General features: G+C 40.9%; 1 protein-coding gene across 1 annotated transcript; it reads right to left on the minus strand.

Moving 5' to 3' along the window:
* Positions 1–19,904: 19,904 nt before the first annotated feature.
* On the minus strand, positions 19,905–20,267 carry LOC126455511 (uncharacterized). Its single transcript, XM_050091264.1, has one exon. It carries the CDS (start codon positions 20,265–20,267, stop codon positions 19,905–19,907), a length of 363 nt encoding a protein of 120 aa, XP_049947221.1.
* Positions 20,268–27,364: the final 7,097 nt, after the last annotated feature.

Here is a 27,364-nt window from a genome sequence, read left to right on the forward strand (position 1 = left end):
GCAGCTTAATTCATAGATAACATGACTACTTCCATAGGTAGCCCTGCCTTTGAGGAGATGGGAGATGCCTGTTACCAGACTGGAGTAGGTGGTGGTGGGAGGATGTATGGGATGTGTCTTGTAGCTAGGTTTGTTGCAGAAATATGAGCCATGAGGCAAAGGGCTGGGAGCAGGGGAGGAGTAGGGATGGACAAGGTTTTGCATAGACAACAAATGAATTTCCAGTTGCGAATAAGGACCACCATCAGCTGTAGAATGGAATTATGGCAACGAAAACTTGTGCCAGACCAGGGCTCAAATCTGGATTTCCTCCTTATCATAAGCAGTGGCCTTACCATTTGGCCATCCGTGCACAACTCACAGCCAGACTCAAACTTCCATATGTCATCAATATGCGTCCACAACCTGTACTCATACATCCATTATGTATATTCCCATACCAAGTCAGACATCGTACTTGAAAGTTGCTTGCCTGGTATTGGCACGATGACGTGTACAGGAATATATGTAATGGACATATGAGTACATGTCATAGACGCATGATTGATGACATATGGAAGTTTGGGTCTGGCCACAAGTCATGCATGGACAGCCAAATGGTAAGGCAACCATTCACAATAAGTGGGAAATCCTGATTTGAACCCTGGTCCAGCACAAATTTTCACTGTCATCATTGCATTCTACAGTTGTTGGTAGTTCATATTTGCAACTGCGAATTCATTTGATGTGTTTTGTAATGGCTGTGGTTGCCACAGTGCCTATTCCTTTGGACATGTATGCATGTACTGAGCCATAAGGGATGTGCTCCTCTGTGGCCAGTCAGTGGGTGTGTGGGCAGTGGTCGATAACTGGATAGACAAGGTATGTGAGATCTGTTTCTGTAAAAAGCCATTTCATTCCCTACAGTGGAAACATTTTTTCGCCACCAACCCTACCAATCAGACTCAACCTGAAAGAGATTCTGAACTCTGCCTGACTCAGTTCTCTTCTCCATCCAACCACGATCAAGTCCCATTGCCCCTAAATCAGCCCCTGTTAACATTCTAGAATTTCTTAATCTCAGATCTTCCCCACTATCATTGTCTACACCCCTCATCTTGGAAACTAACTTAACATCCACAGAAGGAATTGCAAGTCACCACCTAAAAACTGTTCCCAAACTTACACTCCTACCTGCTGACTTAAGTTCCACCACTGTGGTTTTGAACCACAGGGATTACATGATGGAGGGTCTCCACCAGCAATCAGATTCATTGATCTCCAAATCCTGCTAGAGTAACCCCTTCCCAGAAATTCAGCATGGTCTCCAGTCCCTCATCAAATCCTTAGACAATCCCAGAATCTCTCCTCACTCCTACCACTCCCCGCATTCATACCTTTTACATGCTTTTTATAGTCCATAAAACCAACAACCCAGGATACTTCATTGTGGCCAGTTACTGCATCTTCACTGAGAGAATCTCTGTTCTCATGGACCAACACCTTCAGCCTATTACCCATAGCCTACCCTCCTATATAAAAGACACCAACCATTTCTTCCACCGACTTTCCACATTTCCTTTTCCTTTACCACACAACAAATTGCTCATCACTATGATGCCACCTCCCTCTACACTAACATGACATTGCCAATACTGAATACTGCCTTTCCCAGTGCCTGACTGACACCATACCTACGACCCCCTTCCTGCTCGCCATGATCAAATAAAACCTCACCCACAATTAGTTCTTCTTTGAAGGCGTCACCTATAAACAAATCTGTGTTATAGCAAGGGCCACCCACATAGCACTATCATCTAGATGAATACTTTCTGACCACCCAAAATCCTGAACCTCTCTCCTAGTTCAGATTCATTGATGACAGCTTCATGATCTGAACACCTTCAGCTCCACTCACTTCACCTGGTCCTCCTCAACCCAACAAGCAACCTTCCTCAATATTGACCTTGAGGACAGCTACATCAGTAAGTCTGTCCATATCAAATCTACAAACCAGCAGCAACAACTCCACTTTGACAGCTGACACCTATTTCTTACCAAAAAGACCCTTCCATACAGCGTAGCCTCCTGTGGTGATTGCATCTATAGTGACAAGCAGTCCCTCACCAAATATACCAAGGATCTCACTGAAATTACCCTCCCAGCCTTGTATAGAAACAGATGTCCCTTGCATTGTCTCTCCAGTCACCTACCACCTCCCACGACTCCACCATTCGGCCTCAAAGGAGCACTCCCCTGGTGACTCAACACCCAGGAATCATACTCTCCATCAGAATTTTGAGTGCCTTGGTCATGCCCTGAAATGAGGAATATCCTATATCCCTTTACACACTTCCCACAGTGGTATTCCACCACACACCCTCCACATATCGTTGTCCATCCCTATTCCACCAAGCTCCCAATCCCTTGTCTCATGGCTCATATCCCTGCAACAGAACTAAATGAATGCCTGTTCCATACATCCTCCTACCACCACCTATCCAGTCCAGTCACAGACATCTCTTGTCTCCTCAAAGGCAGGGCTACCTATGGAAACAGTCATGTGATCTACAAATTAAACTGTAACCACTGTGCTGCTTTGTACATGGGCATGACAACTAACAAGCTGTCTGTGCACATGGATGGCCACTGACAAACTGTAGTGGAGAGTTAGCTGGATCACACAATTATTGAACATGTTGCCCAACACATAACTGCTTCATAGCCTGGGCCACCTAGGTGCTTCCCACCAACACCAGTGTTTCTGAATGATGCAGGTTGGAACTCTCTCTGCAATATAGGAGCTGAAATTGAGGGTAGCAAAGCAAAAGCTGAAATGTTTAACTCTGTTTTCAAATATTCCTTTAAAAATAAAAACTCAGGAGAATTGCCCCAATTTAATCCTCATACCACTGAAAAGATGAATGAAATAAGTGTTAGTGTCAGTGGTGTTGAGAAACAGCTGAAATTCTTAAAACTGAACAAATCTCCAGGCCCCAATGCAATCCCTGTCCGATTCTACACTGAATTCATGGCTGAGTTAGCTCCTCTTCTAAATATAATCTATCAAAAGTCCTCAAACAAAACATCATTCCCAGTTCTTGGAAAAAGGCACAGGTCACACCCATCTACAAGAAGGGTGTTAGAAGTGATCCCCAAAACTACCAACCAGTATCCTTGACATCGATTTGTTGTAGAATCTTAGAACAAATTCTGAGCTCATACAAAATCAGGTATCTTGAACAAAATGGCCTTCTCATTGCCAACCAGCATGTATTTCAGAAACATCGATCATGTGAAACCCAACTTGCACTGTTCTCGCATGACATATGGAAAGCTTTAGATCAAGGCAACCAGGAAGATGCAGTGTTTCTTGATTTCCAAAAAGCATTTGACTCACTACTGCACCTAAATTTACTGTCAAGATTACCATCATATGGGGTATCAGGTGAAATTTGTGACTGGACTAAGGACTTTTTGGTAGTGAGAACACAGCATGTTATGTTAGATGGAGAGTCATCGTCGGATGAGAAGTAACTTCAGGTGTGCCCAGGGAAGTGTGTTGGAACCCTTGCTGTTCATGTTGTATATTAATGACCTTTCAGACAATATTAATATTAAAATCAGGCTTTTTGCAGATGATGCAGTTATCTATAATGAATTACTATCTGAGAGAAGCTGTGTAAATATGCAGTTAGATTTTGATAAGATTTCAATGTGTTGCAGAGATTGCCAACTTGTCCTGAATGTTCAGAAATGTAAAATTTTGCACTTCACAAAAAGAAAAGTATCGTATAACTATAATATCAATGAGTCACCCCCAGCCAACTCATACAAATACCTGAGTGTAACATTTTGTAGGGATATGAAATGGGTAAAGCAGGTGGTAGGCTTTGGTTTACTGGTAGAATGCTGGGGAAGTGCAATCAGCCTGTGAAAGAGATTGCTTGCAAATCGTTCATGAGACCTGTTCTAGAATACTGCTCAAGTGTGTGGGACCCATACCAGATGGACTAACAGGGGATATTGAACATATACAGAGAAGGGCAGCATGAATGGCCACAGGTTTATTTAATCTGTGGGAGAGCGTCACAGAGATACTGAAGGAACTGAACTGGCAGAATCTTGAAGACATATGTAAACTATCCCCAGAACGTCTATTAACAAAGTTTCAAGAACTGTCTTTAAATGATTGCTCCGGGGATATACTACAATCCCCTACATACCACTCACATAGGGACTGTAAGGATAAGATTGGAATAATTATTGCATGCACAGAGGCATTCAAACAATCATTCTTTCCTTGCTCCATGTGTGTATGGAATAGGAAGAAATCCTAATAACTGGTACAATGGGATGTACCATCTGCCATTTACCTCATGGTGGTTTGCAGAATATAGATGTAGAGTAGATGAATATACCCTACATTCCTGTTATCCCTTTGGCCTGTCTTCACTAGTTCCTGTCCTTCACTCACCTATCCCCTTCTCTACTCCCACTCCAGCACTACAAAGACTTCTATTCGACCAACACACCCAGAAGTCTTTTTCCCCATCTCCACTTCTCTCCTTTTCCGCTCCCCTTCCCTCCCCCCTCCCCAAAACTTCCCAGCTGCACCTAACAATCCTGCCCTGTCTCCACCACATCCCAGCATGCTCCCTCAAGCAGCACTACACCTTCCCCTACCCCTCCCCCACTATCCCTCTGCATCCCAGTCTCCTCCTTACTCCCACCACCCACAGCAGATTGATTCTCCCATCAAGCTTAGCTGTAGTCTGCAATCCAGGCTCAGTGGCCAATGACAGTGGTCATGTGTGTGTGTGTGTGTGTGTGTGTGTGTGTGTGTGTGTGTGGGCGCGCGCGCGCGCGCACACACACATGTGCGCATGCATGCGCACATGCAATTTGTGCTTTTGTGAATGTCTGTGTGTTTTCTACTTCAGAAGAAGGCTTTTGGCTGAAAACTTAAATGCCTACCATTCTTTTTGTTGTGCATGTCTGCAGCTCAATGCCTCCTCTACATGATGTGGAGCAATCTATACTTTTCATAACACAGTCAATGAATAGATTAATACTATTCATAATTTGTTTTTATGATAGTCTACGGAAGTAGCTTACTATTGTTACTTGTTCTTGCTAATGTATAATTTGACTCACTTAACATTCCTGACATGGTCAGATTTACAATACATGGACGTCTGAAAGAATTAATGAATGATTGAACTTTGGCTGAACTGCAGCTGGAGTTTCAGTGCAAATTGTTGCTGCCAAAGTTGTAGAAGCTCTAGATATATTGGCACAACACTATGCTTTGACAAGCTAGAAGTTCAATGACTGTTGAGCCTTCGTAGGTGGGCCATTGATCCACAAAAATTGTGAGCTAAATCAAAAATAATATAAGAAGCCAAGTCTATTGTGAAGAGAATAGTGGCTCTCCAAGCAACAGCGTCTACTTTTAACAGGTAAAGTTGGCCAGAGGTGATGCCCATGTCATGTGCTAGTGGTTGCCTAAGTGGTATATCCTTACATTTCTTGAAGTAAGTACCTGTTAGATAGTATTGGCACTGCTTGGATCAGGGCTCATATAAACAACTGAAAGAGGCACTCAATCTATCACCTTAGATCTGAGACATGCTCTGGATCTGAAGGTGTCACTTAAGGGTCTGTGACTTAGTGGTATATGTTCAGCTGTTAAAGTGACAAGATTAAAGCCTGAGGAGTGTGGTAACAACTTGACCTTATAAGTGCATCACATCATAATGAATTTTTTCTGGGTGAAAAATTGCCTGCGCATGAAAGCTTTGGTGTAAAAGCTTCGTAGTAGTGTCTCTTCATGGTTCTTATATATGGCCACGTCCCCATGTCAAAGCATAGTTTCTACACCTGTAATAAAGGTGGGATTGAACAAAGACTTAAGAAAATAATAAGCAGGGACACTTACCTGCACCCCAAGCCCTGCCATTAAGGCACTTCAAAATGTTTGGTGCCTTTAAAATGTTTTTATTTAAGATCTGTTGATTTCATATGTGTGGCAATCAGTTAAGTTCCTTAATAAAAATAAGGTCTAGAAATCCGACTGAGTCTTGAAAGCTGAAAAGGTTGTTACTCAGTTGCAAAACATGATTTTTGCAGTTAAAACTGAAATGTGCATATTTTTAAGGGGTGAATAAAAAATCTGTCACTGATCATCTGTCCTACAATCCACTCATTATCATTTGTAGTTCAAAGACAGAGTCAAGAAACTAAAAACAGACATAAAACCGAACTGTGATTTATCATGCACTGAAACGTTTCCCTGATGTAGCTAGTGAGAACCACATTTTGACAACTTTCAGAATTTGGTGATTCTTTTTTTGTCCTGATGAAAGGGCTGGGATACTTTCCTTCAACCTCAGTTCTGTTTAAAAGGTTGATAAGCTGTTTTTCAGGTAGAGCAGTCAGATTCCTTGGCATTTTGTGATACATTTAACCACGTCATGGCATTAAATTGAGGGTCGCAGATAAGGCCACCTTTGCTAATTGAAAGCAAATGCTTTTCTGTTAACTCTTGATAGTGATCATCTGAATGTTTGAGGCTCACATTAGATGCTAGGTTCTGAAAGTTATTGGCCATTTTCTGGACATCTGTGTGTGATATGGTGGGGAGGTTACTGTTACCCATTATAGACATTACTGATGGTACCCAGCCTTTTACTACAAATGCTCTTCATGACTTACATACTTTTACAGTTGGTGTGAAACAGTTGATGGCTTTTAATTATCTCTTGCTATGATGGCGTTTTCCTCTCCATTGTTCATTGTTTCCTTTGTAGTCCAAAAGGCTGCAAGTTTCTGACAGACTGTCACAATCTGGGGAAGAGCCAACTGCCTACCCCTGATCACAGAGGGATATCAAGGGACTAAGTTCCTGGAAATTCTATCTGACAAATTTGGAATGCATGCTTCAACAAGCTTATGAATCCCTTAAGTGACCTGGGCAGACCTAGACACAAGTACTTAAGAAAGATCATCTCTTAAGAGTATGAGGGACGCAGCAGTTTATACTGAACTGAAGAGGTTAATTTTCAAGTGACAGGAATAGAGAGCTGCAATAAATTAATCTTCCAGTTCATCACCCAACTACATGACATCTACATGACTACATCTCTTTCTGTCTCAGAAACCTTTGTCCACAATACTTGGAAAAACTTTTACTATTAAGGAATTTGATTATTATATATACTTTCTGTCTGTTTAACTAAACATTATAAAATAATTTCTTCCTTTGTTACAACTACCAATCACTTAATCTTCCAGAACATTTTAAGTGTTTCAAAATTTGGTCCTCTGTTTAGAACTAGCATTAACCCATAGTGACAATCTGATGCCTACTATGTACAGAACACTTAATTCATCCCACTGTGTTCACTAAGCCTCAACCTCCCAAGCTTCTGTTCAATGCTAATCACTGTTCAACACAACATATTCAAAAACATTGATATCTGTTTAGGATACTGAACAAGATCCTGTTCTTATTTCCATCTTGGTTTGGTATGTACAGATATTTTTCATGAAATGCTACATTTGCAGTAAATTCAAGATAACATTCATACCCAGTTTGGCCTTTTTAATATGGCACGATCTGATGGAAAACTCGTGCGTAAACATCGAGATTGTTACAGCTAACAGGCTATTTGAGAAAATATGTAGAGGTTTCCAGAATACGACTTTCGTAGAGATAAACAGTGTTCAAAGAGAGCACTTCACAAGACATGGTCTCCACATGAACGTAAAAGGGAAAAAGATTATTAGTGCCGAAATATTTAAATTTATTAATGAGTCATCTGTAATGGAAGTGTCTCCAATCCCAATTCCGCCAAAACAAGAGTTGTCTGTAACAGTGGAACCATCATTATCTGCAGTAGAGCTGCAACAAACACCAGTAGCAGCAGCAAAGGCTCAGATATTCTCACCAGCAGTGTCAGATAAACCAATAGCAGCAGAATCACCACAATCATCAGCAGAGCTGTCGTCATCAGCAACAGCATCCAGAACAGCAGACCCCATAATACTACCTCAAGGCAATGAAAATGCATGTGAGGAAAATATACAAAGGTCATTAGCCGCAGCAGCTAACAAAGAAGGGCAGTCACCAAGTCGGGGAGCACAGGAGCCACCAGCAACAGCAACCACACAGAAGAGGTGCCTGAGGCCTGGGAGATCAACAGCAGAAGCAGCTTCCAATCAAGACAGATGCCTGAGAACTAGGAGACCTGCTACACTAAGTGAGGATTTTTTATGGTACCGAGTAAGCAGAAAGAGAACATGGAAAAAGATGTAAGTAAAACTGTCCATCTTAAATACCAGTGTGACAATAGTGAGAGGAATATAAACACCGGACAAAGATACGATCCAGGTTTAATGACACAAACTGAAAAAAATCACTGCATAGTACCAGAAGCAAAGGCAAGTGAAGTGCTTAGTATATTACAGGAAGGGGAACTATTACATTTAAAGCCAACTGTTAGAATACTTCACCAAAATGTTCAATACATAAACAATAAAACAGAGGAACTAGAGGTAATATTACAGGAGTATAGGCCAAACATTCTAGTAGTTACAGAACATGGGCTAAAAGAAAATCACATAGGAATTTACAACTTGAAGAATTATGTGAAAGTAGCCAGTTTTTGCAGAACTTCCTATAAAGGTGGTGGGGTTGCCATTTTTTCTAACTATAAATCAACTAAAGCCATAAATATAACAAAATATGCTATAGAATTGAGCTTTGAAGCTACAGCACTGGAAACTAAAATTGCTGGGAATTTATGTTGTGTATTAGGTTTGTATCAATCACCAAATGGTATAATTAAAACCTTCTTTGAACAGCTGGAAGACATAATCCAACACCTCTCAAAAACATATGCTTATTTGATCATTATAGGAGATCTGAACATAGACACGAGTAAAAATACAGACAATACTAAGACCCTACTGGACTTATTGTGCATATACAATCTAAAAATAAAAATAGATAAACCAACCAGAGTAACAAAGCATAGTGAAACTATTATTGATCATGTAATAACAAATATTCCTACATGCTATTGTGACACACAGGTAATAAACTCCACATTAGCAGACCATTTTGCAATCATGATAGACATAAATATAAAGACTAGTGATTCAGTGCAGAAGATATGGGAGATGAGAAGACAGAACTACCCACATAACATAAAACTGCTAAAAAAGATGTTAGAGGCAGAAAACTGGGAAACAATATATGCAGCTAAAGATGCAAACACCAAATGGAACCAGTTTTATTCTTTATTCAATTATTATTATGATGTTACATGTCCTGTTAGTAAAAGGCTTGTCAAACAGCAACAAAAAAAGAAAAGCTGGGTGACTGGAGAAGTAATCCATGCCAGAAATAATCTGAGAGTGTATTATGACCTCTCCAAACAAAAAAATAATGAGGCCTACAACACACTGTATAAAATAAAAAAGAAAGAGTACTGTAGTTTTATCAGAGAAACTAAAGCATCATTCATCAGGATGTCTATAGATAAGGGAAAGAACTACTCAAAAGGTTTATGGTCGTTCATTAATGGAGAGAGAGGAAAAGTAACAAATTGGGCAGAGGACATCTGCCCACTGATGAGTGGGAAAAGCAACGCAAACCCTCTAGAAGTAGCCAATACTTTTAACAGATATTATATTACTGTAGCAGACGAATTAATAAGTCAAAATAAAATAAATGCAGTAAGTAAATTGTTAAACCCCCCACATACAAATCATACTATGGTTTTCATACCTACAACAGATGCAGAAGTGTCAAACCTAATAAAACAACTTAAAATTAAACACTCTTCTGGCTTGGATGGTGTTACATCACATCTCATAAAGGAATGCAGAGAATGTATATTAAAACCATTGACACACATGCTGAATGCTGCGATAGAAGAAGGTATATTTCCAGATTCACTGAAAGTAAGTAAAGTGAAGCCAATATTTAAGAAAGGGAACAGGGATGAATTAGGAAATTACAGGCCAATATCATTGATCTCAACTTTTGCTAAAATCTATGAAATGATAATAAAGAATAGAATTGTAAGTTTTATAACAAAGTACAGTATACTGCATTCATCACAACATGGTTTCAGAGAAGGGAAGTCAACAAAAACAGCATCAACAGATATAATTGAGCACATTCTTAATTTACTAGACAGGCAGCAAAAGACTTGTGGGATTTTTATGGACCTATCTAAGGCATTTGATTGTGTGAACCACTCAAAATTAATGATGAAATTATATCAGTATGGAATTAGAGGAAAATGCTATGACATACTTAAATCATACATTACAAATAGGAAACAATGCACAGAAATCAGACATACTAGTGGGGGAAATATAACAAACTACATATCAGAATTACAAACAGTTAAACACGGTGTGCCGCAAGGATCTGTGCTTGGGCCAATACTATTTATACTCTATGTAAATGACTTCCCTAGCTATATAAATCAGAAACTTATAATGTATGCTGATGACACAACAATCATTTGCACAGCTGACACAAAGGAGGAGCTTGAGAAGGAAGCACTCCTGACTATTGAAAATGCAAATAAATATTTAACACAAAACAACCTGTTTATGAATCAGTCTAAAACAATGAATGTAGTATTTCAGACCAAGCATAGTGAAAATTATAATATAAATGTTAATATAAATGGAAAGACTATTAAAGAAGTAACCAGCACAAATTTTCTAGGAACTATAATAGACAAACATTTGGCATGGGGGGAGCACATAGATGCACTGTGTAAAAAGATAAACAAACAGATCTTCATCATGCATAAAACAGCTAAGACTGTGGATGATAAAGTCCTCAGATCAATGTATTATGGACTTGTCTTCCCACATTTGTCTTATTCAGTTCATATATGGGGAAATGCACAAGCTGGCTACCTAAAAAGAATATTCACAATTCAGAAAAGGGCAGTGAGATGCATTGCAAAAATACCACCAAGACAACCTGTAGGCAAGCTTTTATACACTATAATATTATGACAGTATATTCACTGTATATATACCAAAGCATAATGGTGGTAAGGTCAAGTGATAAACACCTCCTAAATAAAGATGTACACAAACACGGTACAAGAGGAAATGAAAATTACTACATGATAAACAGAAATCTAAAACTGTCTATGACTGCCCCAGAAGAAGCAGGCAAAAGGTTTTTTAATAAACTCCCCAAAATCATTAAAAAAGAAACAGATCTAAAATGTTTTAAAAATCATTTGAAACTATATCTCACAGAGAAATGTATATACAGTTTGAGTGAATACTAAGATGGTGTTTAAATATATCATTACTGAAATGTACCTGTAAAAATTATCATTTCTGTATGTTTTTTCGATTTGTGTGTATGTATAATGTGAAACATGTAAAACCTTTGTATGATTATGGACTATTTCTGTTTAATAATTTGTTTCATTTATATATATATTGAAATCAAGTTTGATGTTAATAGGCTATTGTATGACACACCCAATACTCTCAGCTGGATTTTCAGCTGGAGTCCATGGGCAAAGAATAAATAAATAAATAAATAAATAAATAAATATAGCACTGCCTCTAAGCATGGTAAGTACTTCAGCTTCCACAACAGCAAATCCAAGATATTACTGCTAGGTGTATATCTATCACTATAGCTGTGATATATTAATTGCATTTGATAATGTACACTACAGAGTTCATCACCATCATCATCACTGTCATCATCATCTCACTTCCAGGGATTAGGCTAGTTGCCTGTTATGTCTTCAAAGCTTACTGTTGAGCCCATCTCATTTTGGGCCAACCAGGGTCTATTTTTCCTCTCAGACATTATCTGAATTGTTGTTTCATCTATATTTCTTCTGGCAGTCTACTCAAATGCTCTTTCTGCCTGTTCTGTATTTCTCTATTGAGTTGCTTATCCCTTCAACATTCAGTTCTTCTCTAATTTGTTCATTCATTTGGTCTTGGTGTGTGAATCATTTCACTGTTCTTAGAAATCACATTTCAGCTGGCTGCATTTTGCTCTTATCCTTCTTTCTGAGAACTCAAGTTTTACTCCCATACTGCAGCGATATCAAAGTTATACCTGGTATTATTTCCCATTTCAACACACTTTCTGTAACATATTAATCAATCTAACAGAAAGTTTTATACTTACCTATTGATTTACCATGTTGGTACCCTTGCTCAAACTTCACAAAATCAGACACATTTCGAGTAGAGACAAGGTTTATTGTAAAGCTCACAAGTAATACAATTCAACAGTTCACAAAATATGTATCCAAAAGAGTCACTAGAGGCCTCTGCCATGAACCACTACACAGAGTTTTAACAGTTAAATTAGTACATTATATAATTATAAATTTCGTTATAATTAACTTTAATACATCTCTGCACATTTATAACACTTTTCATATTATAATATATTCTATTTTATTTTGTAATTACATTGACATTTTAATAATTCAAACATTTGTCCTTTTTACCTTGTAATACATTGTTGTATATTATTTGCCTACTGTATTTTACATTATATTTCACTTGGCATTGAGCTTTTACATTTGCCCACATTTACAAAGCTATGGTTGAACAGTTTTAGTTATTCATACATCTGTCTTCACAATATCTGTATGTTTCCAACACAAAATTTCAGATTCACATTAGTAGACAATGGTCTATGCATAATTAAAAAGTCATTTTTGCCTTTGTATAATATGCAAAATATATTTTCAAATTCTAAACTACACTGATACATATCAATTATCTGGTTATTATCACATAACAAGTCAGAAAAAATAATTTTTGAACTATGTACGCATTGGTATAATAATTTATAATGTTGGCAATGTACAGTTCACTATTTCCCATAACAATAGTTATTTCTCAGCATCTGTGTAGCATCCCTTTTTTTTTATTATCTTCTTACATGCGTTACTGCAGACAACTTTTTTCGTTAATAGGTTAGTGCTATTTGTGAGTCCAAGGGACAGACTTGCTCACAGATGTTTCTTTGACTGTGCGTCCAGACACCTGGTTGAATATTCTCTTTATACCTTGCTTGTTTTTTAAACACAAAGTCCAATGACTAGCGTGTGCTGCCAATATTTCAAATAGTGATTTAGGTGCTACATAGCTCTTCATGCTCTGACAATTGTGTAACCCTCCTCCATATTTCCCCAAGTCTGGATGTACCTGTTTCATGCTCTTATTTATTGTTCCACTGTACAAGAGAAAAACCTTTCCATGCGTCCTTAAAGTTTTCCTTTTATGGTGACTATCTATCCAGACTTTATTCCCCGCAATGAAGTTAAGCTCACTTTTTATAAGGTTGAAGTGTCTTCCCATTTCCAAGCATTTTCACTTGGGTCTCATTTTACTCAAATAGTTTTATGAGACCCGGGTCCCTCATTGGGGAATTTTTGGTACCCAGACCACATGGCACAGACCACCTGTGGCACCCCAAGGGAGAAGGTTGGACCCAATGGAGATTCATGTGATCTTCTCCTACATAAACACACAGCATTATGTGACAGAAGTATGCACCTCTAAATGGGGTCTGAAAAAAAGATGCTGCAATACTTGCTCTGCCATTTTCTCCTTCATAGTATTGTACCTACAATGAAATCTATGGTAGATAAAAGATAGCAGCAATGTGGATTATGGACTTTGTTATTCTCACGCAGTATTCAGACTCATTGTTCTTCACTTCCTGTACCTCAGTTGCTCTTGGACTCAGTGTTAACTCATAAACCTGTCATCACCATTGTCATCATCATCATCATCATCAGGACTTCCTTCCAGCATGCCAGGTAGGAACCTTGTGAATTATATGCCTCCATTGATTTCTGCCCTAGTGTAGCTTTTCTCTCTTCACTGCATCCCACATTACTCCACTCCTATTGACATCTTCATTAACCAGGCCTGTCCATCTTTTCCTAGGCCATACAGTCAGTCTTTTTCCTGGTACCTCCATCTCCAAAGACTGATGTGAAGTTTGAGTTTGATGCATTCAGTTCACATGACCCAACAATTTCAGTCCCACAGCACTCATTCTTTTCTCCATGATCTAGGTCACCTACAGGTCTCTCTTTACATACTCGTTCCTGACACTGTCTCTCCAGTTTTTTTTGTAGAGCTGTTACTTCAGTTCATAAATTTGTATTTGATTCTCTTCTCTCCTATTTATGACACAGGTCTCCAGACTATACACTGTGATCAGCAGGAGATGTACATGGTCTGTTCAGCTCTTAAAGGGGCTCTCTTGTCCCAGATTAGGTTTTGTACTTGGTGGAAGAAGCTGGATGATTTTGCTGTATTCAGACTCATTGTTCTTCACTTCCTGTACCTCAGTTGCTCTTGGACTCAGTGTTAACTCATAAACCTGTCATCACCATTGTCATCATCATCATCATCATCAGGACTTCCTTCCAGCATGCCAGGTAGGAACCTTGTGAATTATATGCCTCCATTGATTTCTGCCCTAGTGTAGCTTTTCTCTCTTCACTGCATCCCACATTACTCCACTCCTATTGACATCTTCATTAACCTGGCCTGTCCATCTTTTCCTAGGCCATACAGTCAGTCTTTTTCCTGGTACCTCCATCTCCAAAGACTGATGTGAAGTTTGAGTTTGATGCATTCAGTTCACATGACCCAACAATTTCAGTCCCACAGCACTCATTCTTTTCTCCATGATCTAGGTCACCTACAGGTCTCTCTTTACATACTCGTTCCTGACACTGTCTCTCCAGTTTTTTTTGTAGAGCTGTTACTTCAGTTCATAAATTTGTATTTGATTCTCTTCTCTCTTATTTATGACACAGGTCTCCAGACTATACACTGTGATCAGCAGGAGATGTACATGGTCTGTTCAGCTCTTAAAGGGGCTCTCTTGTCCCAGATTAGGTTTTGTACTTGGTGGAAGAAGCTGGATGATTTTGCTGTTCTGTTTAAGACTTCTTAGTTTAGCATTTCCATCATTTAATATGAAACCATCCAGTTAATTAAAACTTTTCACACATTCAACTTTCTCTCCTTCCAGTATGATATTACAATGTGTGGGTGTCCTACTCTTCTTGTTTGCCATTGTCTTGCTCTTACTCACAGTCAACTTGAATTCTTTAAATATTTTATTCCAGCAATCCAGTCTCCTCTGAACTTACATTTAAGTCTCTCCCCAAATGGTGAAGTTATCAGCAATAGCAAAAGCACTAAGATCTTCATTTTCTACTTCTTTGATTCCTTTCGTGATTGTGTCCATAACTGTATTAAAGAGTATAAGGGGAAGCAAACCGTCTTGATGAACAACTCTGCTGTCTTAAACCATTTTTATCTTCCACCTTCTACTTGTACATTGCTTTCACAACCTTTTCATTATCATCCGTATCCAGTGAAACAGTGATCGTTTGTCTGCTAAACCACCTTATACTTTCTGTGCATGTGTCCATGAGAGTTAGTAAGCAAGAAGTGCCAGCTTATTCATCTACATTTAAATCCACATTCCAAAAGCCACCTTACAGTGTATGATGGAGGACATATCGAGCACCACTACAATTTTCTAGTTTCCTACTCCATACACAATGCTCAGTAAGCTTGCAAATGATCTATAATTTATCTGGTTTTCTCACTGTGATGATTTGCTGATGTGTAAGTGTGAAGATGTAATAGGTTTTCTAACTGTTCTTGGAAAGCACCCTCCAAGAATTTGAACAGTAAATTTCTCCATGATGTGGAGCACCTCTCTTGTAGCTGGAGTTAGTTGAGCATTTCCACAATGCTCTCATGCTTACTAAATAAACCTATGATTATATGTGCCACTCTTTCTTGGATCTACTCTCTCTCTTCCATTAATCTTATCAGTAAGTGTTACTGGCAGATTAACAATATTCAAGAATCAGTCAAATGAGTGTGTTGTAAGCCACTTATTTTATGGATAAATTACATTTCCTTAAGATTTTTTTCAGTGAATCTCAGCCTGACATCTGCTTACAACTAGTTCCATGTGGTTTTTTCCGTTTTATGTCACTCTTGGCTGTTATTTTTAGGTATTTTACAGCTGTTACTGCATTCAATGAATTATCATTAATAATGTAATCAAACATTAATGAGTCTCTTCACTTGTTTATGCGTACTATCTTATACTGGCAATATTATGAAAATGCTATTCACCTTATAATGGAGATGTTGAGTTGGTGACAGACACAACCAAAAGACTACTATTGGCCAAAAGGCCTTCTTCTGAATTGGACAAGATACACACACACACACACACACACACACACACACACACACACACACACACACACACACACACATTCACGCAGACACAACTCACACACACATGACCACTATCTCTGGCTGCTGGGACCACACTCTGGAGTCTGGCAACAGCAGCCAGGGATGGTGGTCATGTGGTCATGTGTGCATGAGTCTTGTTTGTGTGAATGTGAGTGTATATGTTGTCCAGTTCAGAAGAAGGCCTTTTGGTCGAAAGTTTACTTGTTTGCCAGTCTTTTTGTTGTGCCTGTCTATGGCTCAACTTGTCCACTGTATGGTGAGTAGCAATCTATCCTTTTCATAACATGAGCATTATTCCATCCTGGATTTTCCATTGTTTAATATGTTATCTTCATTTACATTCAGGGTCAACTGCCAGTCTCTGCATTAACCATCAATCGTATGCAGATTTTCCTGCATTTTGCCACTGTCTTCTGGCATTGGAACCTTTCTATAGACAACAGTTTCATCTGAAAATTACCTCCTGAAATTTTGACATTATCCACTACATCATTTGCGTGTGGTTTAAACAGTAAATGGCCCTATAACACTCCCTCCTGGTACTCTCATAATTACTTTTACAGTAGTCAACTTTGTCCTGTTAATGATGACATGCTGAGTTCTATCTGCTAAGGAGTTCTGAATAAAGTCACAGATCTGGTCCAGTTCTGGATAAGCTTGTGTTTTATTCACTAAACCAGTGTGGAACTGTATTGAAAGCCTGGCAGAAGTCAAGGAACATAGCATCAACTTGAGGTCTATTTCGAAGAATGTTCTCAATCTCATGGGTGAGTAAAGTGAGCCGAGTTTCACAAGATTTCTGTTTGCATGTTTATACTTCTAGGAGAGGTTTTCATTCTCTGAAAAGGAGTAATAATACATTAACACACAACATGTTCAATAATTCTACAATCCCTGACATCTGTCATAAGGGCCTACAATTATGTGCATCAGTCTGCTGACCTTTCCTGGAAATAAAAATAACCTGCACTTTTTCCCAAGTGCTTGCAACTGTTCATTACTTCTGCAAACTTCAATGAGTTGCTGCTAGAAGGGGGAGAAATTCTTTCACAGAATCTGTATAGAATCTTATAAGTGTCTCACCAGGTCCAAATGCCTTTCCGCTGTTGAATGATTGTAGTTTGATTTTCTACTGCATCCTTTTCTCAGTATCTGCCATTTTGGAATTCACATTATGACTGAAATGAGGAACCATGTTATGAACTTCCACAAGAAATCTTTCCTTTTCTAGAAACTTTCTTGCATGTTTATTGAACCACAGCAGGTCTTTCTTGTTCCTCACAACCTTGCTCAGCACATACATGTCTAAAGCACAGGGTGTGCAATAATTTTGAATTTCATCCATTTGTCTTCCTCATTTTCATCTTCAGAGCTGAATATGTTATGTTGGCTACTCAGGTACTCTGCAATTACTTTCCTGTCACTCTTGCAAGGAAAAAATTTATTCCTGCCTTTTTTTAACATTCCTTGTAACACCTCTCCTATGTCTTATGATCATTGGTTCCTATTTGAAAAGTTCAAGTATGATAAACTTCTTAAAGTATTTTTCAGAAAGGATGATCACAACAATTCCACACAAATCTATGTCCCTTGTTCCATTTTTAATCACATTCTATAACCAGCAACTTGTAGTCTCCCCTTACTGCAATACCATGATTAGGAAATTTATCCCTGATATTCTCCAAGTTTGCTCTGAAGCATTTTGCGATTGTAGTTCCTTAGGCAAGTGGTCTGTAAAAGCATCCCATTACAAAGTTTGACACATTTTTGATACTTCTCTTCAGCCAAATTACTTCACTTTCAGCCTGTATAACCACCTCACTACAAATTAGCAAGTTCTTCACAGCAATAAATATACCACCACCATTGGCCTATCCTTGTGATACATATTCCAATCAAAAGTAAGGGTTTAGCTCTCAGCTAGAAGGATGAATGAAGTAACGAATATACTGAAGTCAAAAGAAACAACAGTAAGCATGGTAACAAATTACTTGGTGGCAATCAATTCCAAATATGGATAATCTGTGAGGGAATATCAAGAGCGAAAAATGACATATAGGGCACTTGAATAGAAATATCACCCAGCCATAGATATTGTTACATAAATTGACAGGGGGGAGGTGGGAGAATAGAAAGGAAAGGGAAGGAATGAAGGATATCAGCTGCATCGAGACTTTCTACAGGATCAGCAGTGTCGAATGAAAATGCGTGTCAGACTGGGACTCGAACCCAGGATCTACTGCTTACTAGGCAGTTGCAGTAACTATTGCACCACCCAGTCACAGTGTCTGTAACAAACACACAGACTATCTTGGCACGCTCCCCAGCCAACTCTCATTCTCACCTAGTGCCACTTATCTGCAGCCCTGTCCACATCCTCACTAATTTTAGATTCCCATTGGAGGTCGAATGGAAATGTGCATTCACACTGAAGGTTTCACTGCACCACCCAGTCACAGTGTCTGTAACAAATACACAGACTATCTTAGCACCCTCCCCAGTGTGCATTCACACAGAAGGTTTCACTGCACCACCCAGTCACAGTGTCTGTAACAAATACACAGACTATCTTAGCACGCTCCCCAGCCAACTCTTATTCTCACCTAATGCCACTTATCTGCAGCCCTGTCCACATCCGTCATGCTCACTAATTTTAGATTCCCATTGGAGGTCGAATGGAAATGTGCATTCACACTGAAGGTTTCACTGCACCACCCAGTCACAGTGTCTGTAACAAATACACAGACTATCTTAGCACGCTCCCCAGCCAACTCTTATTCTCACCTAGTGCCACTTATCTGCAGCCCTGTCCACATCCGTCATGCTCACTAATTTTAGATTCCCATTGGAGGTCGAATGGAAATGTGCATTCACATTGAAGGTTGGGGATTCATTTCCCATCAATGCAAATCAATTATGTGAATGCATGGTTTCTATTGTTTTGGACATGCCTGAAAGGACAGACGCCACACATTCATACACGATACTGGTGCTGTTAATGGCTGATCCACACATGAAACATGGTAAGTGCCAAACAAAATATGCTAGCAAGCTCTAGTACAACCCCAGCAATACTGCTCTCAAATCAGGTTTTAGCATTAGAAGCAGCTTGTGGTTACAGCACGAAAAGCAACGCCAAAAATTCTGATAAAGAATCCATAAAAAACTTTCTGACACAAAGATGCACAAAAAACGCCTACAATATGCCAACTTTTGTATCCCACCTGGAAGGCAGCGCGTGGATCTGCTCTGGTAAACTGAAAGGTTGGCCAAATGAAGGAAGTGAGTAGGAGCAGGAAAAGGTAATACACGTCGGTACTGCAAATACCGTTAAAGCACCTTTACTATTATATAAACATATGCAAACATATTACATAACTTTGCAATGAGGTGTGAAGTGTCCTGGCAGTCTGCTCTTGATCAAATGGGCAGAATCTGGAGCAATGCTCATAAATCTCTCCTGCTCCGGCTAGAGTGCGCTGTCATCAGTGTCTGTCGTAGTAACAACCTAGCAGAGAACACCAACATTGTGGCATTGTAGCTATCGATACCACATCCCTCCCCCCTGAAATGACGCACCGTCATTGAGTATGGCTTCCGATGGCAGGTGGAGGGACCCATGGGTGGCGCAGCTGAGGGGGCGCACAGCGGAACTGCCAGGGCGCGCTGTCCACCCGCGACCCCGAATTGCTCGTGGGTGGGCGAGGAAAATGCCCCGTGGAAAACCTGCCAGGCCACGCACCATCACTGGGTAAGCTTGGAGGAGGTGGAGAAGCAATTTCCATGGGCGATGGTGGCAGCAGTGGCGGCGTGATGGCAGCCTCAGTGTCCATAGGTTGTGGCGGCAGTAGCGAGAGGCGCCCGACCAGTACAGGTGACCGGACCGGCAGCGGCGATGACGGTAGGCACACCAGTGGCTTAGGTGTGAGCGGTGGAGGCGCCATCGATGGAGTCATGGGCTGAGGTGGCGGAAGCCGTGAAGCCTCCAGTTCTACCGGAAAACAACCAGCGGCAGAAAACCGAGGATGGCAGAAACGGATCTCGTTCTGGTGTTGCTTGACTGTGCCAGAGGGACCAGAAAGTACAAATAAGGAGCGGCCAAGCTGGCAAAGAATGCGTCCCTGCTCCCAGCGCTGCCTGCCAGAGAAAACACGATAGAACACCAAATCACGCGCCGCCAAGCCAGAACGAGGTGAAGCAGCGGGAGTACGTGTCGGCGGGTGCAATAGCTGCAGGAGTGACCGATGGGAGCGGCCGTGTAGCAGTTCCACTGGGGAACGGGTGCCGCATGGCTGCAAGCAATATGAAGCAAGGAAAGTCCAGAGTGCGCACTCACAAGAGTGTGTGGCATGCAACTTGTTCATTTGTGACTTAAACATACGCGCAAAGCTTTCAGCCTTGCCGTTCGATTGGGTGTGGAATGGGGCTGAGGTCAGATGGCGAATGCCATTAGCAGCACAGAACGCTTTGAACTCTGAAGACACGAATTAGGAGCCATTGTCAGAGACAATAACTTCAAGAAGGCCCTCAATGCAAAAAATAGACATCAAAGCCCGAATAGTACTGGCAGATGTAGTAGAAGGCATAGGTACAACAAAAGGAAAGTTGCTGTACACATTTATAACTACCAACCAGTGGGTGTGCCAGAAAGGACCCACAAAATCAATATGAATGCGCTGCCAAGGCATAGTAGGAGTCGGCCACGCAAGGAAGCGCTGACGGGGAGCAGATTGATGCTCCACGCAAGAGCGACAGTTAGCAAGCAAATTCTCAATTTGATTATCAATGCTGACCCAAGCACAATGACGATGTGCTAATTGCTTCATCTGCACTATACCCCAATGACCAGCGTGCAGTAAACTGAGGATTTCTGACTGCAACGAATGAGGTACAACCACACGAGACTGATCATTGTCAGTTCTTAACAAGATAACAATGTGGTGTACAGACAAGTTGTGACATTGCGCAAAGTAACATCGAACAAGTGGATCATGAATTTGCATAGCAGATGGAGGCCATTGAGTATGAATACACTGCAAAAGAATCTGCAAAGAAGCATCGGTGGCTGTCGCAGCAGCAATGCGACGAAAATCCACCGGAAAACTATCAACTAATTCCTTATCTTGCGAATCAATAAACATGCATGCAATTCGGAAGAATCAAACACTTCGTCAGGACCGATAGGCAGATGAGACAAAGCATCAGCATCGCCATGCTGGGCCATAGGCTGAAACAAGATTTCGTAATTGTAGTTAGACAAGAACAAAGACCAATGTTGCAACTTTTGGGCAGTGTGGGTCAGAACTGCCTTTCACGGGTGGAACAAAGACATCAAAGGCTTATGGTCGGTGACCAAATAGGACTTGCAACCATACAAAACATCATGAAACTTAGTCACTCCATAGACAGTAGCTAAAGCCTCTTTCTCAATTTGAGAATAGTTTTTCTGGGCAGAATTGAGCAACTTAGATGCAAAAGTGATCGGATGATCGACAGAATTAATGTGGTGCGAGGGAACCGCTCCAATGTCGTGAGAAGATGCATCTACAGCCAAAACAACTGGTTTGGAGGGATCAAAAGGAATCAGACAGCGATCGCTTGAGAAAGCAGATTTGAGCTTGCGGAAAGCAGTGTCACATTCCGAAGACCAAACAAAAGAAACGTTCTTACGCCGAAGGCGATGCAAAGGCGCTGCAATCTGCACTGCATTTGGTATAAACCGAATATAATATGTAATCTTGCCCAACACAGACTGAAGTTCTTTCAAGTTCCTGGGCGCTGGCAAGTCAAATTGCACTGAGATGTGACGGCGAGGAGTGGACACCCTGTCCATTAATCATATGTCCTAAATACTGTGTCTCAGTTTGAAAAAATTTGCATTTGTCTCTGTTACACTTTAGACCTGCCTGTAAAAGTATAGTAAATAAAGCACGCAAATTCTGCAAATGTTCATCAGGCATGCGACCTGATACAACTATACCATCCAGGTAATTTGAGCAACCAGGGGCAGTGGCACACAACTGCTACAAGTAAGACTGAAAAAGTAGCATGAGACGCAGCACAACTGAACAGAAGGTGGTGAAACTTGAACGATCCAAAGTGGGTGTTGAACACAAAATAGGGCTGCAACTGTTCGTTGAGCGGAATCTGAAAGTATGCATCCCGCAAGTTAATCGTGAAAAAGAATTTTCCCATACCAAGCTTATCAAAAATGTCTTCAGGACGCGGTAAGGGAAATGTAGCTACCACTGTCTGTGGATTTACAGTTGACTTAAAGTCAGCACAAATATGGAGGTGACCGTGTGGTTTCTTCACACACACTATAGGCGAAGCCCATTGCGAAGCAGAAACAGGTTCAATGACAACACTGTCTTGGAAATGCATAAGTTCAACAGCTAAGGCGTCGCACAGTGCGTGTGGTACTGGGCATGTGTGCCAGAAAACAGGCATGGCATTGTCTTTAACTATAACATGCGCTGCAAAGTCCGTGGCACAACCAAGGCAATCAGAAAAAGAGTTCAGCAAAATCATTGCATAGGGCGGCAACACTGTCTGCATGGTCACTAGCGTTGATGCAAAGTACATTGTCCTGAATTGAGAGGCCAAAAAGTTCAAATGCACCCAGGACAAAAATGTTTGGAGCATTACTAGAGCGGAGCACATGGAAAGACACTGTATGAGTCATTGCACCATGCGTGGCTTGCAAACTACACATGCCGAGCACTGAGATTTCCTGTCCAGTAAATGCAGTCAGCATGGAATGCGAATGACGAAGTGGGGGCGAACCAAGCAAGTCATATGTAGATTTGTTCAGTAAGGAAACTGACTCACCAGTGTCCAGCTGCATGCGAACAAAACATCCACAAATGTTCATAGTCACAAAAAGTTTCCTCGCATCATGCTGAATGTGAGAGGAAGTGTCGGGCAAAACTCAATTCACACAATGAGCTGTCAAAGCACATGAAGCAGAAGGCTTTGAATAAATGGCATTAACGTCCATAGGCTGATGTAAATCATGATTATGGCAGTTGCCATTGCAGCGACGCCCACGTGAATGGGAGACAAGTTGTGAATTAGAGTTTCTCTTACTACACACAGCTTGCACATGACCTTTCTTATTACAAAAATAACACTGTGCTTGACAGGATGGGAATCTGTCCCGTGGGTGGGCACGAAAGCAGTTCGGACATGATTTCAGTATCTTAGAGGGTGCCTGTTTGGAAACGTGTTTACGCACGCGCGAGTGGCACAGCGTGGCTTGGCTGCCTTGCTGGGCTGGAGGGCGGGAGGGCCCGTGTTGTGCTGCGCTAACAGTACACATACCCGGGGTCACACTGAATGTGGAAGTAGCCATGTGTAATGTATCTTATCTGTCTAGCAAGTCCACTACTTCCTGCAAAGACAGGTTTTTAAATCTGAGGATTTGCTCGCGGATGCAGTGATCCACCACATTCTGCACAATAGCGTCTCTAATCATTATATCCACATATGAGCCCCCACATGAGCAATTAAAGTCACTATCAGAAGTTAGTTCCTGAAGGTCCACTAATCAAGATTTATGCGACTGAGTAGGACCACGCTGAAGGTGAAAGAATTTGTAGCGTGTAGCTACCACATTTACACTGTCATGGAAGTGGGAGTTCAAAGCATCTATCACTTCGTTGTACGTTTTAGTTAGTGGGCGGGTGGTGGGAAACACTGGTATGTTGTGTGCTGCGAAGTGTGCCTCGAGCTGGGCAATGTATCCTGGCCAGTGTTCAACGTCAGGATTGAAGGCACGAAATGGCGGCGCCGTTGGCGTCGGTACAGGTGGTGGCATCGGAGGCACTGAAGTAGCTGCAGTTTGTAGCGTGACCAGTCCATTTATGGCAGCAAGCAGCTGCATCATTTGCTGAGCCTGAAAACGTACAAGATCGGACGGCAAAGCCTGTTCCTGTGGCGAAGCCATGGTTTACACAAATGAAAGTCTTATACTGAGGCTAGCACGAAAAGAAAGCTATACTGAGCAAAGAAAGGAAACAATAGGAAGGGAAAGGGGAGTCCTCGTTGCCAACTTTTGTATCCCGCCTGGAAGGTGGCATGTGGATCTGATCTGGTAAACTGAAAGGTTGGCCGAATGAAGGAAGTGAGTAGGAGCAGGAAAAGGTAATACACATCGGTACTGCAAATACCGTTAAAGCACCTTTACTATTGTATAAACATATGCAAACATATTACATAACTTTGCAATGAGGTGCAAAGTGTCCTGGCTGTCTGCTCTTGATCAAATGGGCAGAATCTGGAGCGATGCTCGTAAAGCTCTCCCTCTCCGGCTAGAGTGCGCTGTCGTCGGTGTCTGTCGTAGTGCCAACCTAGCAGAGAACACCTACTTTGTGGCATTGTAGCTATCAATACCACATCCCTCCCCCCTAAAACGACGCACCGTCATTGAGCATGGTTTCCAACGGCAGGTGGAGGGACCCAGGGGCGGCAGAATACCGAGGACGGCACAAACAGATCTGGTTCCAGTGTCACTTGACTGTGCCAGAGGGACCAGAAAGGACAAACAAGGCACAGCCAAACTGGCGAAGAATGCGCCCCTGCTCCCAGCGCTGCCTGCCAGAGAAACCACGATAGAACACCAAATCATGCGGCGCCAAGCCAGAACAAGGCGAAGTAGCGGGAGCGCATGGAGGCAGGTGCAATAGCTGCAGTAGTGACCAATGGGAGCAGTCATGTAGCAATTCCATTGGGGAATGGGCGCCACGCGGCTGCGAGCGATATGAAGCAAGGAAAGTCCAGAGTGCGTGCTCACGAGAGTGTTTGGCGAGCAACTTGCTCATTTGCGACTTAAACGTACGCACAAAGTGTTCAGCCTTGCCATTCGACTGGGGATGGAATGGGGCTTAGGTCAGATGGCGAATGCTATTAGCAGCACAGAACGCATCAAACTCTGAGGACACAAATTAGGGACCATTGTCAGAGACAATAACTTCAGGAAGGCCCTCAGTGCAAAAAATAGACATGAAAGACCGAGTAGTACTGGCAGATGTAGTAGAAGGTATAGGTACAACAAAAGGAAAGTTGCTGTACACATCAATAACTTTCAATCATCGGGTGTGCCATTAAGGACTTGCAAAATCAATATGTACGTGCTGCCAAGGCACAGTAGGAGTTGGCCACGCAAAGAAGCTCTGGCAGGGAGCAGACTGATGCTCCGTGCATGAGCGACAGTTAGCAAGCAAATTCTCAATCAGAGTGCACTGTCGTCAGTGTCTGTCGTAGTGCCAATCTAGCAGAGCGCACCTACGTTGTGGCATCGTAGCTATCGATATCACACCAACAGTTGTTTAAAAGACCTGTCCACACACATTCAGGAAAAGATATGATCAAAGCATTCCATTTTCATGAAATTTAAGCCTGGTGCCACATTAAATGCAGTGATGGAGAATATTACAACAGAGACCAAGTCGACTAAAACAAAGATGATCAAATAGTAAAAGGCAGCAATGATATACCTCACATAAAAGCAGAAGCAAAACAGCCCTGCAATGTTTCTGAAACTTACTGCTGAAACTACTTCATATGAACGTCGTCGTCACAAACTTACTAGTGTGCCATGATCTTTCACAATGGTCTTGTGTAAATAAATTAGTTCAGTACTAAAATTCTGAGCTGAGAAAACTGTGTGTGGTAAGTTTAACTAAATACATTTGCTAGACCTAAACGAAATGAACCTTGATGAGCATGCAACCTATGGATTACACATAAACAGAAAGGGAAAGGCCAAGCTAGTTTCCCATATAAGTGAACTGTATGACAAGGCTAGTAAGGGTGAAGATCAAACTGCTACAGACTACAACAATAACAAGGTTTTTTCAGAGTAAGGGACCATCATACAAGTGTCGAGGGGTGTAGTTCAGAAGAAATAAGTGATCAGATATTGCAACATAGCAGTTAACAAATACTTTTTTGAACGTCACACCAAAGAAGGATCAGTTGAAATGAAAGGTGTTGTGCTTCACTGTAATGGTCTTATGTTAGAGAAGCATAAAGTAATTGGGACATATTACCCAACAACTGCTGATATAATGTGAATTATAAGTAGATTTAGTAGTGAGTTGGTTGACTGGTTGTAATAATCTCATATGCAAATTCAAACATTATAGCAAACTAGAAATGCAGTTATGTATTAAGCTCATACATTCTTTTAAATATAGTAAGCTGAAACACTAGAATAATGGACACGTGATCCACTACAATAGATTACACTGCAATCAAAAAAATGTTACATATAAGGTAAATTACAAGAGCTTAGACTTTCTGACCAATTTTGTTAGGAGATACAGTGCATAAATGCAGTCATGCCAAAAATAACAAAAGGGGTTCTGCAAAAACAAACTCTGAATAGATCAAACTTTAAATATAACATTAAATATATATTATAACTGAATGGATAAAAAATCAAGCTTTTGGAGCAAGTGGCTCCTTCTCACAGAAGGGTTGAAGGAAAAGGAAGAGGGATGAAGTAAAAGGACTGATGAGGTTTAGGAGAGGAAGAGAGTCTGCAAAAGTCTCTCAGAATCATGGGTCAATGGAGATTTGTTGGATGGGATGAGAAGGAAAAACTGATTGTTGGGGACTGCACTGGATGGGATTTGAAAATCTGAGAGCTTAGAGATGGAAGATAGAGTAATAAGAAAGACAGATTACTGACAAAATGTTGTGCAAGAGTAAATAAGAGCAGAAAACTAGTGCCTTGTATGTGGTATGGATGGAGGGGTATTGCAAGGGAGTGAAGTACGGAACAGTTACTGAGAAGAAATGCTGAAACCGAAGAAATTAAAGTAAATTAAGGCCCACCTAAATATAAATTAGCAGAGAAGTAATGAGATTCTGTGTATCAGATGAAAAGATCTGATGACAAATGGAATGAGTTCTATTCAACCCTGCAGAGTCATTATGACTATTTCTGCCCATTTATAGAAATCCAGAAGGTAACTAATCATTGCCAAAATGGAAGTAACCCTAGAATGGAACTCCCACCATGTCTAATTAGGTC

This window comes from Schistocerca serialis, chromosome 1 (assembly GCF_023864345.2).
Source record: "Schistocerca serialis cubense isolate TAMUIC-IGC-003099 chromosome 1, iqSchSeri2.2, whole genome shotgun sequence".
In the NCBI taxonomy this organism is placed as follows: Eukaryota; Metazoa; Arthropoda; class Insecta; order Orthoptera; family Acrididae; genus Schistocerca; species Schistocerca serialis.

Bases quoted from the DNA above. Each gene is read 5' to 3' on its own strand.
- LOC126455511 (XM_050091264.1), bottom strand. From the start codon at position 20,267: ATGGCGCCTCCACCGCTCACACCTAAGCCACTGGTGTGCCTACCGTCA.